Source organism: Ipomoea nil, unplaced genomic scaffold (genome assembly GCF_001879475.1).
Source record: "Ipomoea nil cultivar Tokyo-kokei standard unplaced genomic scaffold, Asagao_1.1 scaffold1043, whole genome shotgun sequence".
NCBI classification, from domain to species: domain Eukaryota; kingdom Viridiplantae; phylum Streptophyta; class Magnoliopsida; order Solanales; family Convolvulaceae; genus Ipomoea; species Ipomoea nil.
In genome coordinates, this window is record NW_017617471.1 from 3,595,596 (window position 1) to 3,614,671 (window position 19,076).

Consider the following 19,076-nt stretch of genomic DNA (forward strand, 5'->3'; position numbering starts at 1 on the left):
ATTCATGTTATTAAATATGTATAGTTGTTAGTATTATGATGGATGTGCTATTGATGATTAATTATTTATATTATTTTTGACTTAGTGTTATTAAATCTGTATAGTTGTTAGTATTATGATGGATGTGCTACTGATGATTAATTATTTATATTATTTTTGACTTAGTGTTCATAGATTTCATAGATTTCCATTGTTGTTTTTGTTAATTATTCATATTATTTTTGACTTAGTGTTCATAGATTTGCATTATTGTAATATCTGTTCACTGAGGCTAGACTCGATTTTATGACCTCCCACATAAGAAAGGTCACTACATGTCATCTGAGCACAAGGTGCTTGTCGATTAATAAATATATAATTTACGTAACTTTTATATGTGCATCAAAGACCCGCGCCGTCACGGGCTATATAGCTCCTCCACGAATTTATTAATCATCATAATCACCAATAACAAACCGCTTTAACCTAAACTATTATTCACCTTTTGTTCAAAAGTTCTACTACATTTACTTTCAAATTTGACTCTCGAGAATTTACTTCTTAATGTGACGGGCTTGATTATTTTTTCGTGTGAGTCTTATAAAAGTGTCTACATCAATTATTTAAATATAAAAGTAAAAATTAGCAGTATAAAATGGGAATACATATAGTATTTTCCTTTCTCCACTCCATGGTATAATTATTGTTTTCCCAACTAGTGTCATTAACTTGTCATGCATGGCCCATACCTCAACAACCAAACACATGCACTACGAACCCCCAATCTTGTACTTTAAAGTTCATCATGCATCTTATAAGACTTCACCTGCTACTTCTTCCCCAGGTTGCTCCTTAGGGTTACCATTCACATTAACTTTAAAAAAAAATAAAAATCTTTCGATCTAAGTCACTGAATCAAGTACTCATACTTACCTGAGATATGCATTATTCTATATATTTGATTAATAATGCGAGTAGATGAATATTGGAGGTATTTGGTAAATAGCGTTGCACTTGACTAGCTGATAACATGCATTAGTTGATTGTAGAAAGATATTTAGTAAATCAGTTGATAGCTGATTACATGCAAAATGACATTGTTAAAAAGTATTGAAAAAAGATGTTTTGAGCAATTTTTTGAATTTTAACATAGATTGTGGCTCTTCCAAATGGAAAGTTCACTACTCATTTTAATAGAGTGACAATTATTATTTTTCATATATATAAGCACGGATTCAACCTATATCACATCAAATGAAGACCATAACTATTAACATTATCTACTATACTAATAATCAAATTATGGCATCATTAAGCTAACAAATAACCACAACATTAAACTAATCATCTTTTCTTTCCTTAACCTTCACAATCAACCCACCCTTCATCCTAAGAGTCAACGACAACACAAAATCAGGAACCTTTCCCTTCTCCTCCAACAACACCTCAATCTCAAACCTCTCCAGAATCGAAGCCCCAATGGCTTTCATCTGAATGTACGCCATTTCCTTCCCCAGACACATTCTGGGTCCGCCGTGGAACACCGGAAACCGGAACGGACTTTCCTGTCTGTACTCCCCATTCTCATCCAACCACCTCTCCGGCTTGTACTCGCAGCAATCTTTCCCCCAAATCTTCTCCATTCTCCCCATGGCGTACGTGTGATACGTCGCGAACCACCCTTTTCCGACGAACGTGCCGTCCGGCATGACGTCATCTTTCAGGCAGGCTTTCGTGTCCACCGGCACCGGCGGGTACAGCCTCATTGCCTCCGAGATCGCCGCGTGTAGATACTGCATCTCTCGCAGTTCGTCTAAGGTGTACGGTGATGATGATTCTCCGATTTTGTGACGACCGCTCTCTCGCCGGACTTTTTCGAGGTCTTTAAGGATGTTGTGTTTCACGTCCGGCCTTGAGGATAGTAGCCAGAAGAACCATGTTAGTGCCGACGACGTCGTATCGCGGCCGGCTAAAATGAAACTGATCACAATATCTCGGAGATACGTCGGGGAATATTCCTCCGTCGTCGTCCCCATGAATCTTGATAATAAATCCTCACCGGTTTTCTCCGTCCGATGTTTGATTCTTGACAATATGATCTCGTCGGCGAACTTGTGGACGATCTGAATTGATTTTTGCAATTTTCGCTCCGATCCCACGTTGAGGAATTTCTTGACTCTGTAAAAAAACGGCAAAGCGTACATGAATCTGCCGGAGCTGAGAGTCGCCGCGTCCTCGAAAGCCTGCATGAATTCGGCGGATTTAGTCCCGTCGCCGCCCAAACATCCGGGATCCACGTTGAACGCGACTTTACAAATATTATCAAACGCGAATCTTTCGAGGGTGTCCTGGACATCAAGAACAGAGCGTTTGTTCGCCGCGTCTCTGAGGATGGGAATCAGGCGGGTGTGGAGCTCCGTGTTGGCCGTTTCCATGGCGAAATTCCGGAGCGATCTGGTGCTGAACTCGTAGCTAGCAGTTTTGCGCTGGGTCCTCCACTGGTCGCCGTCGGAATTGAAAATCCCGGCGCCGAGGAAATCCTGGAGGAGAGATATGAAGCGGTCGCCTTTGGGGTAGTTGTGGAAGTTGGCCTTGAGCATGTGCTCGACGTTGAGCGGGTTGGCGGTCATGACGCCGTGCACCTTTCCGGGGCGGCGGAATACGGCGGTGTTGGTGGGGCAGGCGGCGAGGATGTCGGTGGACCAGTCCAGAAAGCGGTGGCGGTTCTTGATGAATCCCGGTAATGCTCCGATTAGGGGGTAGAATTTGAAGCCGGGTTTGGTGGGTTTCTGGTGTTTTGCAGCGAGGAAGAAGACAAAGAATAGGAAAGAGATGAGTGAAAGGAGGAAGTGGAAGAAGAGTTCCATGTCGAAAAAGCTGTGCGGCTGAGAATGGAGACAAGATAAAGTTGTGCACTGTACTGAAAAAAAAAAAAATCTTTTGCTGAATATATGGTGGGAATATGGCCCGATTGATATAAGTATATAACGTTAAATTACCGATGAATCCGGGATGACATGGAACGGGACAACGCATTTGAGTCACTTGAGTGGCAAATTATTGAAGGTGTATTCGTGTTCAAATGTTCATAATTTACTTTTTAAAAGTTTATAATTTGTATACTATGAGCCTACAATGTTAACATATATATAATTGATTATCTTGTTTTGTATTCATAATAAGTTCTTTTCAAATGCTGCAGTCACATAATATTAACAGACCTATATTGTATTCATAAATTCTCTTTTACAGATGTTATGTATTTTGAAAAAGCACAATTTATATTTTAGAAATTTACAATTCCAATACTAAAATTACATCTCTATTGGTTAACTTTCGTTCAGGTATGGATCGCAGGGTCGGTGGGCAAATTATGTTGTGCAACCGTGTGCACCAGGCATGGTGCACATGAAATTGGATCCATAATTTCTATACTATAAATTCATAAGAGTAAATACTAGCCAAGGTCTATCGAGTTTGGTGGTTTCACCACCTATAGTCCCTAACTTCCGTAATTACCATCCGTGGTCCTCTGAGTTGCGAAATCTTATCAGCTACTATCCTTCCGTTAGTTTCTTCCGCCTAAACCGTCAAAAGCGAGGGTAAATATGTCATTTGCCATATACACATTCCCAATCACCTCCATAAACACATTCTTTGTCAAATTTTTGTTCTCAATGCACGAAGCAACAGATCAACATCCCAAACAAAGGAATGTATATGGGATTGGGAGCTTCTCATATCAAGAAAATTGTGATATCTCACACAGATATGGTTAAAACTAACAAGAAATTAAGCCAAGTGAAACAGAAACTAAGAAAAGGTGAAAACTAACAAGAAATTCAGCAAAGTGAAACAGAAACTAATGAAATTAGCAACCTGGAAGAGGTGTGATTTCCCCCCACGAGTAAAAATGGTGAGAAGGGTTCCTAAAGAAATTTCCAACCTGGAGAGTGTGAGCGGTGGCACTGTGGCAGCAAGATTCTGTGCTACCTTGCTCCGGAAGCTGGCCGGAGTGGTATCCTCCTGACATAATCTCATCTTCTAGCAGTGGTCTCATTGCAATAGAACCACCTCCAAGCTCCTTGTGACGTTGCCATTGAACTTCACTGTCCAACGCCTCCGAGTTCGTCGCCAGCTGCCTGCTCTGCCGCCTCACTCGCTCATCGACGAACGATACTCCTCCTCCTATTACAATCTTATTTTACTATCTTCGGATCTGGAAAGTATAAATTTTGATTTTTTGATTTTTGATTTCTGATTGCTTGAGCCTTGAGTGGCGAAGAAGACAAAAAAAAAAAAATTGATTATGTTGAGTCCTTGGACTTGATTTTTGGTTTTATGGGTTGATTTGATGATTTCTAGTTTCTACGCTTGGCCGGATAATTTGGGCATTTATTCGATTTCCTCTTCGCGGCGCAGGACGCTTCTACTTCTTCTCTGTTGAGGGCGGTACACTCTTGGAGTCTCGCCCAGGAGTTCTGGAGTTGGTGAGAACAGAGGTGAAGAACTTCTGGTCGCCGGAATCGGAGCAGCTCATCGCCGCCGAGCACCTCATCGAAGGCTGCAAAACCCGACGTCGAAGACTACAAATCTACCCGATGTCGATCATTGCTTTGATATATTTTTTTTTTAATTTCTAAATGTTTTGTTTTATGGCAAATGACATATTTACCCTCGCTTTTGACGGCTTAGATGGAAGAAACTAACGGAAGGATGATAAATGGTCAGATTTCGCAACTCGGAGGACCACAAATGGTAATTATGGAAGTTAGGGACTATAGATGGTGAAACCACTAAACTCGATGGACCTTATGTTCATAATTACAAAATTCTATGTTCATAATTTTCAATGTTCATATTCCCAATTGTTGAACTCTGTATTCACAAATCACTGAACTATATGTTCATAATTTGATAACTATAGAGTTTAGAAATTATGAATCTATAGTATAGAAATTATGAATCTATAGTATAACAATTATGAATCTACAGTTTAGAAATTATGAATCTTTAGTATAAAAATTATGAATTTATAGTATAGAAATTATGAATCTATAGTATAAAAATTATGGATCTATAGTATAGAGATTATGGATCCAATTCTGTGTGCACTTGCATGGTGCGCACGGTTTCTGGGTCGGTGCTTTTGGGCCTTCCTTACTCCAACTCCCAATCTATGGTTCAGCCTTGCTGTTGTTCTAAACTTCTAATGGGCTGAGCCTTATTGGGCTAACTTTAGTCCTTTGGTCTTTTGACATCAATCATTATTGCGTGGATCGTAATTCACATAACTGTATAGACCACAGTCTAAAAACACATAAAGTACATTATCTTACCCCATAAATCTAACACATAAAGTACATTATTCTAACTTATAAGATACATTAGAATTTAGAATAATTTTTTTTCCATAAAGATATTGTATATATAATATATCCCTTAATTTTGGGCATATTCATGGAATGGACCTCAATGGATTTGAGCTTGCAGGCTTGGATCTAGTGTTATAGAATATTGACAAAAATGGGCTCTAAAAAACAATATTTGAATTCGGTGTTATATGATATTTGGGCTCTAAAACCAATCATAAGTAAATCAACCCAGGCCAATATGCAAATTTTACAAGGACTCAGGATTGAACTTGAAACCTTATCAGTTATGAATCTTATGATTGTCAAGTAAATTGTTTGATCAACTTAGCTGGAGTTGTCCCCAATTTCATTATAATCTCTCTCTCTCTCTATATATATGTATATATATGGTAAATGCATTCTTAAAAAATAAAACTCTCATTACATATATATTCTAATTTTATTTATTTTTAAGTAGTAAAAACTCTGACCTTTTTTTTTTTTTTTTTTTTTTTGGATCAGTGATGTATGCTACTTTGCAACTCCAAAGTTGATTAATTTGTTAGCTTGATAAATAAAAAGTTCTAAGTTTGTCTCTTAATAAGAACAATCTATTTATATATTTAAACATTTAAAAATTACTTAAAATCACTATTTTTTTTTTTTGGAAGAAAAATCACTATTAAACGTAACACATAAATGATTTCGTATATAAGGGGGGTTTTTTTTTTTTTTTAGCTTTGGTAGTTTTCGTTTCGAGTTTCCACCGTCCTTTTGGTTAGTTCCAAAAGAAAAATGATAAGAAAAAGGATAATATATTTTCATTAAAAAGGAATTATTTATCTTATATTTGAAGGTATCTGATCTATAGACTTATTATGCACTTTGTAGACGATGGGTGGTCTAAATTTCCAGGAGAAGATAAGGCAGGCAGTCAATTCAGCATCACCAAACAATTTGTTCATTCAAATAGATAAATTAAACATGACAACATGAAAGCAGAAATAAAGAAAATAAAAATAAAAAAGAAAGATAAAAAGACGAGCAAAAGAAACTTTTCATCTTCATAAGATAAACCCTAAACCAAATAATTTAAAATTGTTTAATTTTCTTATAATTCTAACTTTTACCACTATTTTGGTCCACAACACTCAAAAGTACATTCAGCTGAATCTCCTCAAGGATTCAGCTGAATCTCAATGATTCACATGTCACGCAAATGTAAAGTAGAAGAGTAATGCTAGGGGCAATTCTAACATGGGTAGTTGACTTGGGAATCATAAAATTACAAATTTAATTTTTCATGAGAGTTGGACCTATTAACCTTCTCAGTTTGAGCTGATTAATTATGATTAACTTAAACATCAGTGTAGTTCTTTATCGATTAGATTACAAGGCGCGTTTCACTCATAACGTAATTTGGAATAGTGCTTGTAGACTTTTCTACTAAATCAAAATTACTATTTTTATTCTTTTTAATTTTTTTCTTCTAATAATGAACATTTTAGGATAAGATAATATATTTTATGAATTAGAATAACGTATTTTATGTGTTAAAATAATGAAATTTTGGGGTAAGATAATGTATTTTATGGGTTAGAATAATGTACTTTATGTGTTTTTTGACCGTGGTTTACACAACAACAATAATTAGTTTTATACTTTCTCAAACATTTTTAGCCCAAAGAATCTAGGCTCAGATCCCACCACCGAGGTTCAAACCTATGAACACTCATTTGGAATATAATGTACTTTATGTGTTTTGGCAGATATATTTGATTAAAGTGAAGCTCAAAAGAGATAAATATTAAAGTGAAGCATGTGTGATCCAAGTGAAATCAATCTAATATATATATATATATATATATATATATATATATATATATATATATATATATATTATAAAACCTTTTAATGCCATTTATTTGGAAAAAAATCACTTTTGAAAAAACGATATATTTTCTTCAACTGTATTAGTAATGCCAAGAAAAATGAATATTGGCATTGAAAGGGACAACCGAGTGTGAAGAGTATGATATTAGAGCATCCACAATGGTTGGGGAGAATTGGGGGATAATGTAAGAGTGATTAGGAGAGAGAATGTGGGAAGGGGAGGAAAAAAAATAAAAAAAATAAAAATAAAAAATTAAAAAACAAAAAAACTAAAAGGTCAGGCGCGTCGAACGGCGCGCCTGACGCGCGTGCTTTGCACGCGCCCGTGTGGGCGGGCTGCTGTGCGCGTTTTTCTTTCTTTTTCTTCAACTCTTTTTTCTGCCAATCTCCCCAATTTTGCAGGACAAATATTTTGATAAATAACCCCACCCTACATTTGTTATTATCCCCACCCAAGATAATTCATCTGACATTATCTCCATAATATCCACTGATGTGGATGCTCTTAGTACCAAAAGGTTATTAGTTTAATTATTCAATATGATTTTACTTTTTTTTTTTTTTTTTTTTTTTTTTTTTTTTTTTTTTTTTTTTGTAGTTTGTGAACTATTACACATTTGCATGATTTACTCATTACACATCCTTAAGTAGTAGATTTGAATTTCTCTCATCACACACATAAAATAAAAATAAAAAAGATGAATAGTTATCTTTTCAAAAAGAAAAAATTGAAAATTATTAATTCCCTTGGTATTGTTAATTTTTTTTAAAAAAAATACGACCGACTCTATTACAATGTAGTATCTGTTCATAACTACTTTCTCAATCAAATGAAGCATAAAGAGCCAATATCGCCTCCACTAAGGTTCGAATCCACAACCTTCCCTATGAGGGACCAACTTGGTGCTATTGGAGGGTTAATAAAAGAATAAAATCACAAGTTTTGCATGGTTAGGGGCTTTTGGCATAGAGATAGATTTGTGTATATTCCCAATATCACATCAAGTGATATTATGGACTTCTCATACAATCAATTTGTACAGGCCATTATACTTATAATTAAGTTATAACCAAGTCATCTTTGACTACTTTTTTTATTTGAAATATTCTCCCTTGCTCTATCTCTCTCCATTTAATTCTCATCCCAATTTAAAAAATTTTCTCCACTATTTTTTTTATTTGGAATGAAAATATTAAGTGCACTCACTTCAATATCACTCTTGTCACTTAATCTGCATTGATTGTGTGAGAATGAAATAAAAAGAAAAATAATCAAACATATTATTGAACTAGACACAAAAATACAATTTAACAACTGAATTACATTTTAACCTTACATAAACATATGAGAAGACAGATAAACTTACATTTTAATTCAGGTTAAATTGTCAACCAAACACCAATTATGATTTTGATTCACATTTATAAACACATGTTTAATTCAAAGTCAGTCTATTAATTTTTGGAAAAATTATGAATACGTAAAGTAGTAAAGAGGTTGATTAGTGCAAAACCATAAAAAAGGGAGAAAAGTTATTAAACCGCAAAGGACAAAAATCCAAAAGAGTTGCAGCATGATAGAAATTAATAAATATCTCCTTTATTTTGTATACCATCTTTGACTACCACTGTTATGTGCGTGCCATTATATATATGGACCTTTTGCAATAATTCAATGCTTTATAGATATATAGGCACACAAAACACCTAGGATTAGTGTGATTGTCTTCTGTTTTTTAGGAATAATGTAATAAAGGTTTTTGGAAAAGAATGATCTGATTGCCATTTGCCAACGGTTCTTTTGTCCAAAAAAAAAAAAAAAAAAGAGAGTAAAAAGAAAAGTCTTTGCACATGCATTATTCTTTTTAATTAGTTGATACAATGATTACCAATTACAACTTAATGATTATATTAGGATCAAGCGCTTATGATTGAGTTAAAAGCTATAACATTTGATGGTATATATTAGAATGTTGGACTCGTTCTTTAATTTAAGACCCATCAATCCCAAAATTAAACACTTATCATTATACCAAAAAATATAACTAGTAGCGAAGTTACAACTTTATTTCTTTATATATGTGTAGCAGTCAATGCCATGTTCCAATGGCGAGATGATGTCCTCAACCCTCTAAGCATTTCCCAACGATCCCCGAGTCCAAGCTTTGTCAGAATCAAATGTTTACCACTACGCAGATATAACTAGTAACGAAGGTACAATATAATTGCAATTCCAATTTTTTAATTTGTATATACTATTCGTGGAGTTATGGATAATATGACAAGAGTTTCTTCCAGTTTAATCAGGGTTTCTGGTCGAGCCGGATATATAACATATTAATTAGTAGGTTGGGTTTAGTTTCACAAAAGAAAAAACTTTAGTTTTGAAGTGATGTGGAAATATGAAGTAGTGAAGCATTCGACTTTAGAGTTGCATGCACGGCTTGTCGTTTCGTATTAAACTTAGCAGCAAACATATATGAGTGGATGCATTATTGGAAACGCCAGACGACAATTGTATGGAAGATCCAAAGTACGATTTTTTTTTTTTTTTTAATAATCTTTTTGTCACAATTTCAACTTTAATTGACGACTAAAGTGGGGATATATGCAACGAAAAAAAATTTGCATGTTCTTGTCTCCCCTACCCAACCCCTCTCAAGAGATCCACATTAGTTATAAAATTTTCACTAATAGTCTTTAACTTTTGAATATTATATTTGATGGATATATTGGAGAGGAGTCCGGAGCAAATCGGTCACTCGAGCCAATTAGTTTTATCAATATTTCATCACTTTTAGTTCTTGTGTTTTTTTTTTTTTTTTTTTTTTTTGGATCAAATATTATCTAAAACCAACATGTGCATAACATTAATTCAGGCGTCGGAAAATGTATTTGGTTTAATACTTTAGATGCAATATAATGTATAAGTATGATGATATGATATTACATTGATGAAAAACCTCAAATTTCTGACCACCGTTCTATCCAGGAGTTTTGGTTGCGAATGGGCATTCCTATCACTTTTGACATCCGCAAAAGTCCTTAATAATTTTGATCATGAATCAAAGTGATTGAAATTTTTAATAATTTTCTCGGTGGTCAAAAAGTTTGGTCACATGAAAAACGACATGAATCCTAATACTTTGACTATCTAGCGATTGAAAAGTGACTAGAAATTTTGATCATCAGGTGGTCTGAAGTAATGTCCATCCAATTGAAATTTACATTTGTGAAAGAGGATGGGTTGAGATGATATTGTGTATGTAGGAGTGTAAGACATGATTTAGGAGTCTTTGTTATCATCTTCAGTTGTTCCTAGCTGTAATAGATCAGACTTACTTTTGTAGTAAGTTTTGTCCATTTTAAACTAAAACATAAAGGTTCAAGTGTCCCATGATGAGTTGAGTGGTTGATCTAATAGACCAATGGGTTACCCCATCAAGTGTAGGGATAGGGGTAGGTGTAGGGGCTATATACTAGTTGAATTAAGTGATGAATTTATTTTTTTTTAAATGGAAGTAAAATATTTGATGTATTGTTAATTATATATATATATATATATATATATATATATACCATTATTGTACTTTTGATGTCATATTGTAAGGGAAAAATTGACTTTTGAATAAATCTCTGAGATAATACTCAAAATAGTCTATTGCCTATGTTATAATTCTCAAATTAGTATTTGTCTCGTGTGATACACGGGAAATATGTTATAAAAATATACCTTATATGAGGTTTATTCATATATAAAAATTTTGTTATTTAATAATTATGTATTAATTGCTATAAGAAAATTATGAACATAAATATATTTACAATTAAAATAAGAATTGATATTTAAGGTGGGTGATTACTACAAATCTTAAACTATATTAAAAATTTAGTACATAGTATTTAATATTACAAATTTTTAAGAACTTAGTAAACTACAATAGTAATTGAATTACAATTTTCAAAGTCACCACGGATTAAAATTTTTAGACCTTTGAAATTTCTAACTCTAGATGTAACAACATACAATTGACCTTTAAAGACCAAACAATTATTTATAAATATAAATGACTATTAATCATCATCACCATTTTTTAAATAATAATATAGAAGATCCAAAAAAATTAAAGAATACAATAATAATAAGGATAGAGATAATAATTGTAACAATAATTGCTCACCAAACTATATGACTATATTATAGTCATGATGGATCATCGACTATTAATTCACCCAAATGGTTCATTGATTATATAAAAATTTACTCAATTTAGTCATCAATATAAGTAATAGATGACTAAAATAAATAAAATTTTACATAGTTACGGGATATATTAGTTTGAATGAATTAATAGTTGATGACTAATTTGATAATATCAGTTCCTGTTCGGTTGAAATGGCGGAGGGTTGGGCGGTGCTTCAAGGTCTCCGGCTGGCGGCAAGTTGGGGCGCCACGAACATCATAGTTGAAAGTGACTCCTTGGGTACGATCAATCATTTATCTAGGGGTGACCAGGAGTCTGGAACGGAGTGTAATATTCTGCGACTTTGCGTTCGTGAGAGACGCAGATTTCACAAAGTAGAGTTCAAACACGTGAGGCGGGAGCAAAATAAAGTAGCTGACCGCCTCGCCGTTGCCGCTATCGCACATGATTTAGGGGCTCGGATCCTCGACGACATGCCTTCGTTTGTTGAGGACGTGATGTGGGAAGACAAAGTGGGAGCTAGAATGAACCAATTGTCGAGCCAATCATTAGTCTCTTACTGGGTTTTACCCTCCTTTACTTCCAATATATATATATATATATATATATATATATATATATATATATATATATATATATGTGAGAGAGAGAATTATGAGGAATAAAATATGACCTTACAAATAATCTATATCATATATATTGCATTCATAGAATTGAATTTCATCCTCACCAAAAAAAAAAAAAAAAAAAGAGAATTGAATTTCATTACAAAATGCAACTTGCATGCATGCATATATACATGCATGCAATATAATGTTTGTTGAGACAATCAATGATGTTGTTCAAAAAGAGATGGACGACAACATAGGCCACTTGATTCAATTCCATCCGTAATTAACAATGCAAGTTGACAGTGCATATATACATACTACTTATCCTCCCAAAAGAAAGGAATATGTACCATATATACAAGATTTTTTACATACACATCATTCATTCATGCCAGGAATATAACACTAGCATTGTCCCCCATTTGATCATACCCACCTTATACTACGTACTTGCCTACTTGCTAGCTAGCTAGTTGATGCCTTTTTTTTTTTTTTATTAAGTGGACTCACACACACCCTGTTACATGTGCGGCCAAGCTAAGGCCCCCAATTTTTGGGATCCAAATTTTTTAAATATTATATGTATAAATAATTTATTATTTTTATACTTGATAATTATGTTTCTAGAATCCACATATTGATTTTAATTGCAATAAATCTAAAGCTAGAGGAAAATCACAGGACAATTTCGTTTTTAGATGTGCACTAAGCTTCATAGTACATCTGTTGGCATGTTAAAGTGCAACTAACTTGAGATTAGAAAATTTATCTTTGGATGCACTTTAAACTTTAGGCAATGCACAACCAAAATTTGTAATATTTTCAAAATTGTCATACTTTTTCATTTGATTTAGAGTAGTTGATCATTCATATTGATGGTTTTATTGGGACCGGGTCCACCATAAATCAGATACAGAAATATAGAACGGGGTAGGCAAAGAATAACTTTATTACCGGGGCCCAGACCCAAAATAGTACGTACAAAGCCCGAGGTACAGGCCCAGAATGGCGGTCCAAAATAATAACTAAACAAACTAAGGGAGCTAATAAATGAAATAAAACTAAATATGTTACCGACAGGACTCGAACCCTGGTATGCCGGCAGGGGTTGAAGACTCAGACTGATGGACCAGGAGGGGTTTGGTGAGCCAAGAGGTGCCTTCTGGTCGGTGCAAGTGTTTCCCGTGTAGTCGGTACAGATTCATCATCATTAAGTATGTAAAATGCACCACACAGTGATAAAAAATGCACCACACAGGCACACACCAAAAAATGCACCACACCTCACCACACCTAATGGTGTATTTTCGAACACTTTGTGGTACATTTATGCGTAACTAATGATGAGTGATCACACGATCATATGGGAACCTGAGTATATATATGTGTGTTTGTGTGTTAATAAAAATCATGAGGCCGGGTGGTCATCATCTCAGGGGTTAATTGCAGATGATCCCTACCGACTACTATATATATTAAAAAAACGTTCTATGAATCAAACGTACAGGGGGAAACTGCCCGCAAAACATACATAGTACTAGCCAGTTGTTTGTAGCTAACTAGGTTTCTAGCTAGGTCAGTCTTGAAATTGCCTGAGATCAAAAGCTACTTAAAGCAAAGCTTTAATTTTGCAATAATAATTGATGCATGCATATATAGGCAAACATTTCATAAAGTGGTACGTGGTGATATATGATTCTTAAACTTGTGATGAAATCTCATGTATATCAAAACAATTGTGGTGATCATATGTGTGTGTCAAGTCTAGAATCTAATTATCATTGAAATATCGCATTGATTATTATGTAAATATAAAGAAATAAAGTTATATTTTCATTACTAGCTATATAACTTTAATGTAATGATAAATGTTAGAAGGTCACGATAATTTTAAATATACATGGCGTGCATGAAAATTGTTGGTGTCAAAAATAAAGTTATATCTTTGTTACTAATTATATCTTCTGAGGTAGGGTAAATGATTGAACCTAAATATAAGTATAGCTAGATAGCTACTATACTTTGTATGTTTATATATAGCACGGGTTGCCGGCAATAATACTTGTTACGTTGGTTGATGTGACTTTGATAAATTGATCATACTTGCTTTGTTGGGGACTTGGGGAGTGATTAGATGCCCATTACATTTCTCCCTCTTGGTTTGGTACTCCACCTTCGCCACACACCCAAAAATGTGTTTCGTTGCAATTAAAAAGTTAAAATTATATATATATATATATATATATGTATGTATATGATTAGGTTCCTTGTGGACAGGACTTTTCGTGTGGTCGTACGATCACTCATTATTAGGTACGCATAAATGTACCATTAGGTGTGATGTATTTTTTGGGTGTGTGGTGCATTTATGTATTGGTGCATTTTAGAAAACTATGTGGTGCATTTATGCATACATAATGGTGTAACCCGCACCGGAAGCCCTGTCAGCATTTGATCCCGTATGTGTATATATTTATACTCACCACACCCCTCTTAGGCATATGAATCGATTATTTAATTTATTACCTTTCACATGGATTTGACTCTCATATCAAATTAAATCAAATGATATGATACTTATATTTGGACTATCGATATGATCTAATTATTGTATGCTCAACGTTACGGTTGTGGGAAATTTTGTAATTTTTGACTACCCAAAATTTTGTAATTTTGTAACCCCAACTAAGTTAGTCGAACTCATGACCTTTGGCATGGGTTGAATCTAATACCAAATTGAAGCAATACTCCATCTCAACTAAAATCATAAGCTAATAGTTAGATTTTATATATTATATGTTGAACATTGACTAGGGTCACAAGACGAGCTTCACTTAAAGTATAAATTAAAATGTGTTTTATATTACTTGAAAACATTACCATTAAATTCTCTAGGAAGTTATTTCAAAGTTTGGGTTTTTTTTAAAAAAATGTTCAATAATTTCTTTTGTCTCCAATATAGCATTGCACTATGCAATAATTGCAAACAATAAAGGGTAGTACATACAGGACAAAATAAAAGTAAATGCATAAATTGTACACATTCTCAAGTTCTTAATGGGCTAAAAGAATTATATATGCCACCTTGAATTAACTTTCTCACTAGCTATTCAAGAAATCATAAACTTTCCCAAATCGAAACACACACTAAAGATAATAATAGCATCTCACGTTTAAGAATAATGTTTTTAGTTATAGATTATAGTTGTCCGAAAATAATTTGAGCCATTATATTTATGCAGGCTAGATCAAGGACCTAAAGATTACATAAAACATATATTTTGTTGGTTGAATTGAACCTTAGCTTGAAGTAAATAATAACAACAATAACAATAACAAAAAATAAGATAGTATGTGTTTTCAATAATTCACCACCACTACATGAGTCATGAGTGTGTGCATGGTGTAAACTTCACTTTTGGAGAGGTAAACAGTATTAAGAAGACCATGTACAACGGTATTGACTGAGAATGTATTGACAAGAATCAAATGCGTAATTTTTATATACTAAAATCATGTTCCACCCATTTGCCCACCCCGTTTAGGGCAATGATTATTATATTTGTTGGGTGACGAGAAAAATTCATTATCACCCCTCAAGAGTGTGCATTGGATAAACATTAATGGCATGCAAACCACAGTACTGGAGAAGTAAACCACATTAGAAAAATCATATGGAACGAAGAATTGAAGTATGTGCTCCATCTCAACTAAAAGCCTAAGCTGATAGTTGGATTGCACATTAATGGCTATATGCTTAACACGCCACGTGACTGATACCAAATTGAAGCATGTGCGTCATCTCAACTAAAAACCTAAGCTGATAGTTGGATTGCACATTAATGAGTATATGCTGAACAGTCTTCAACCGAAAAAGTATTGATAAAATTAAACTTATACTCCGTAACTTTTAAGTTGAAAAATCATGCTCCACTCACTCTATCTACTTTTAGAACATCAATGATTATGTATTTGCATAGATTTAATTTGCATATATGATTGGGAGGTTCGAGATGATTCAGTACGTCATGAATCATTGACAACAGCAGTACTTGTACTGGTATTAATGATGATAATGATGATGATCATCACCTCGATCTTCCATGGATTCCTTTGTGGATATCCACTTCAATTAATATTCCGTCCTACGTTATATCCATTAATAATCCCCACGGAATTATGCTTCCTATAATCCCATGGAAATGATGCGTTACTCCGTACCATGAATCCCCAATATCTAGGAAACATTTATCATTACGTATATAAGTAATTAAAATTTTCTACTTAGTGACAAACCAAAGTAGGTTGCATTATATTAAATATCACCTAATTTTCCCCTTTTAATAAGACAAAAAATTTGTGTAAAATCATTTTACGGATCTTCATCTTTGAGGTTGATCATATTATAGATAATTGGGTATATAAATATCATAATTTGAGTTATAAATATTACAATATTTATCATTAGTAACGATCAATTTTATGTTTAAATATTACAATAATTGTCCCTCCTCATGATATATTTAAGTTTAAATTATGTTAGTATACATTTATATCTAACAAGAACACATATCATTTTATGTTTTAATTTGCAGATTGCATATCTGCATTGTCAGCAATGTCACCTGTTAGAGCGGCCATGTCCATTAGAATTGGAAGAAAGTTTATTAGGGGGATATATATGATATGATGAATGTGCAGAGACAGCCATTATATTAGTGAGACTTCAAATCAACTCACTTTGGCTTTGGAGATTCTGTGCCCTCCTGATGAGTAGATTCTCACATGATCGAATATATGAACACTTTGTCCACCAAGAATCTCTTCACATGCATAGTATCTATCTTATCTCATCTTAACTATGCTAAGTTTATGTTTAACATCTTGGTCGGGTCACTCAATTCATGAATTATTGTTGATAGGTCTCATCTTAACTATGCTAAGTTTATGTTTAACATCTTGGTCGGGTCACCCAATTGAATTATTGTTGATAGGTGGATTTTAATTAATTACTAATCCAAAGAATTATGCCTCTTAATTACTAAACAATATGTGACATTTTTTTTTTTTGAGTAGTACTGACTCTGTTACAATATAATAACTTTAATAATTCGCCCGAACCCACAATCTCTTATATAAGCGAGTAACTTGGTATCGGTGGACCACAAGATCCTTGATAAACAATATATAACATAAGACTGTTCTTTTAATTGTTTTGAAATGTGGCCATTCATTCAATTGTTTAGATTTTAATTTTTTAGTTTATATACATATAGGATGCATGTTTTAGTTTTACATGATGTAGTGATGTACTTTAGATTTTGCATATTCACACGTGAGTTCTCACTTGATATACTTTTAATTTATGGTTAAATATCACTCCTGCATAACCGTAACTACACATGAAAGATAAACTACACTAGAAAGATCTCATGCAACAAGTCAGACCAAGAAAGTGTCTGTAAGAATCGAACTAGTAATTTTCAGATACAAAAAATCATGTTTTATCTACTTGGTCACTCTTTTTCGAGGCAATTAACTCTAATATATTGAATGTATAGGGAAATATTTGCTTTTGATTTATATATATTATTTGTCCCACCATATTATATATACAAATTCTTGTGGATAGGAAAAGTGCAGTGAAAATATGGAACACTTATCTGCTGCTTTCACTCTCCACATAAGAAATCAACATTCCAATTCCATTCCCAATGAAACTTAGCTTTATAAAGTGGGCAAAGATGACAGCAACCAATACGCTTAACACCATGAGAATATGCACCATTTTAAGTTTTTAACCCTCTTGAAAGCAAATCTAATCTCTAACTTCAAGCAATTTTTTTTTTCTCTCTCTCTTCTTTTTTCTAAACTTTTAAAAATTATATTATGCAAACTCACCAAACTAACATTGTTTTTTTTTTTAAAAAAAAATTAAATATTATCATTTTTGCAATAGCTCGTTAAAAATAAAAAATAAAATTATACAAGTGTCATGCATTTAATTGTGTGTACGCTTTTGTCTAACTTAAACCGATCAAAAGTAGGAACTAACAAAGGTTAATTTTGAAGACTTGAAAAATCATGTGTGACTTTGGGAGTGTATACTCAATCTCAATTTTTATAGACTTTTATACACTTTTAAAATGATAAACTTTTATGAATTTTAATAGATTTGAACGAAGTCCTATTGAATATCTCCAACGTTTGTAGATTTGCAGGAGTTTATAAAATTCTTACATCATAAGAATTTATAGACTTTTAATTTACTTTTTTTTTTATTATTTTTAAAATTTTTACAAAATTGATTAAAACTCTAAATTGAATATATTTTTACAAACTTTCATTAACTTATATTAATACTTATTGTTTATATTATAATTTTCATTCAATTTTTTTTTTATATATCATATATGTTTTTATAATCTTAAATTAAATAAATTTATGTATTGCAATTGAAACAAAATTATAAATTAAATTTAATGAGAGTTTCATTTTTCACTAAGTAGTATAATATTAAAAGAAAAATAGTAATAAACAACACTTTTTTTAAAAAAAGAATAATCAATGTGTTTTTAGTCGATAGATTGAAGGGATGGATTTTTCCTACCAATGTTTAGTGGAAGATTGAAACCTTTATAAGAATGAAGTGAAAAAAAAAAAATTGCGATTGAATTATTTAAAAAGTTTCTTTTATAATTTCTCTATCATCATTGAAAATTTATTTTTACACATCTCAAAAAAAAAAAATCAAAAAAAGAGAACTCATAACTATATATAGAGGATCCTAAATTTCTTTTCTTAATAAATTAAACTATAAAATAATGACCAAGGACCTTGTAGTCTAGTGGCACCAAATTGCTATTCCCATATAGGAGATTATTGTTGGTTTGAGCCTCAGTGAAGGCGATGGTATTGAATATTTGTGCTGCAGTTCTAGTGAGCTGTTGTTTTGTTGTTAAAACTTAAGGTGCGTGTGTGTTTTTGTGCTTAAGATGCGTGACTTTTGTTGTTTTGTTGTTAAAACTTAAGGT

General features: G+C 33.1%; 1 protein-coding gene across 1 annotated transcript; it reads right to left on the reverse strand.

Moving 5' to 3' along the window:
- Window positions 1-1,224: 1,224 nt before the first annotated feature.
- On the reverse strand, window positions 1,225-2,951 carry LOC109181932 (cytochrome P450 94C1). The gene has a single exon (XM_019331907.1). It carries the CDS (start codon window positions 2,844-2,846, stop codon window positions 1,320-1,322), a length of 1,527 nt encoding a protein of 508 aa, XP_019187452.1. The 5' UTR covers window positions 2,847-2,951; the 3' UTR covers window positions 1,225-1,319.
- Window positions 2,952-19,076: the final 16,125 nt, after the last annotated feature.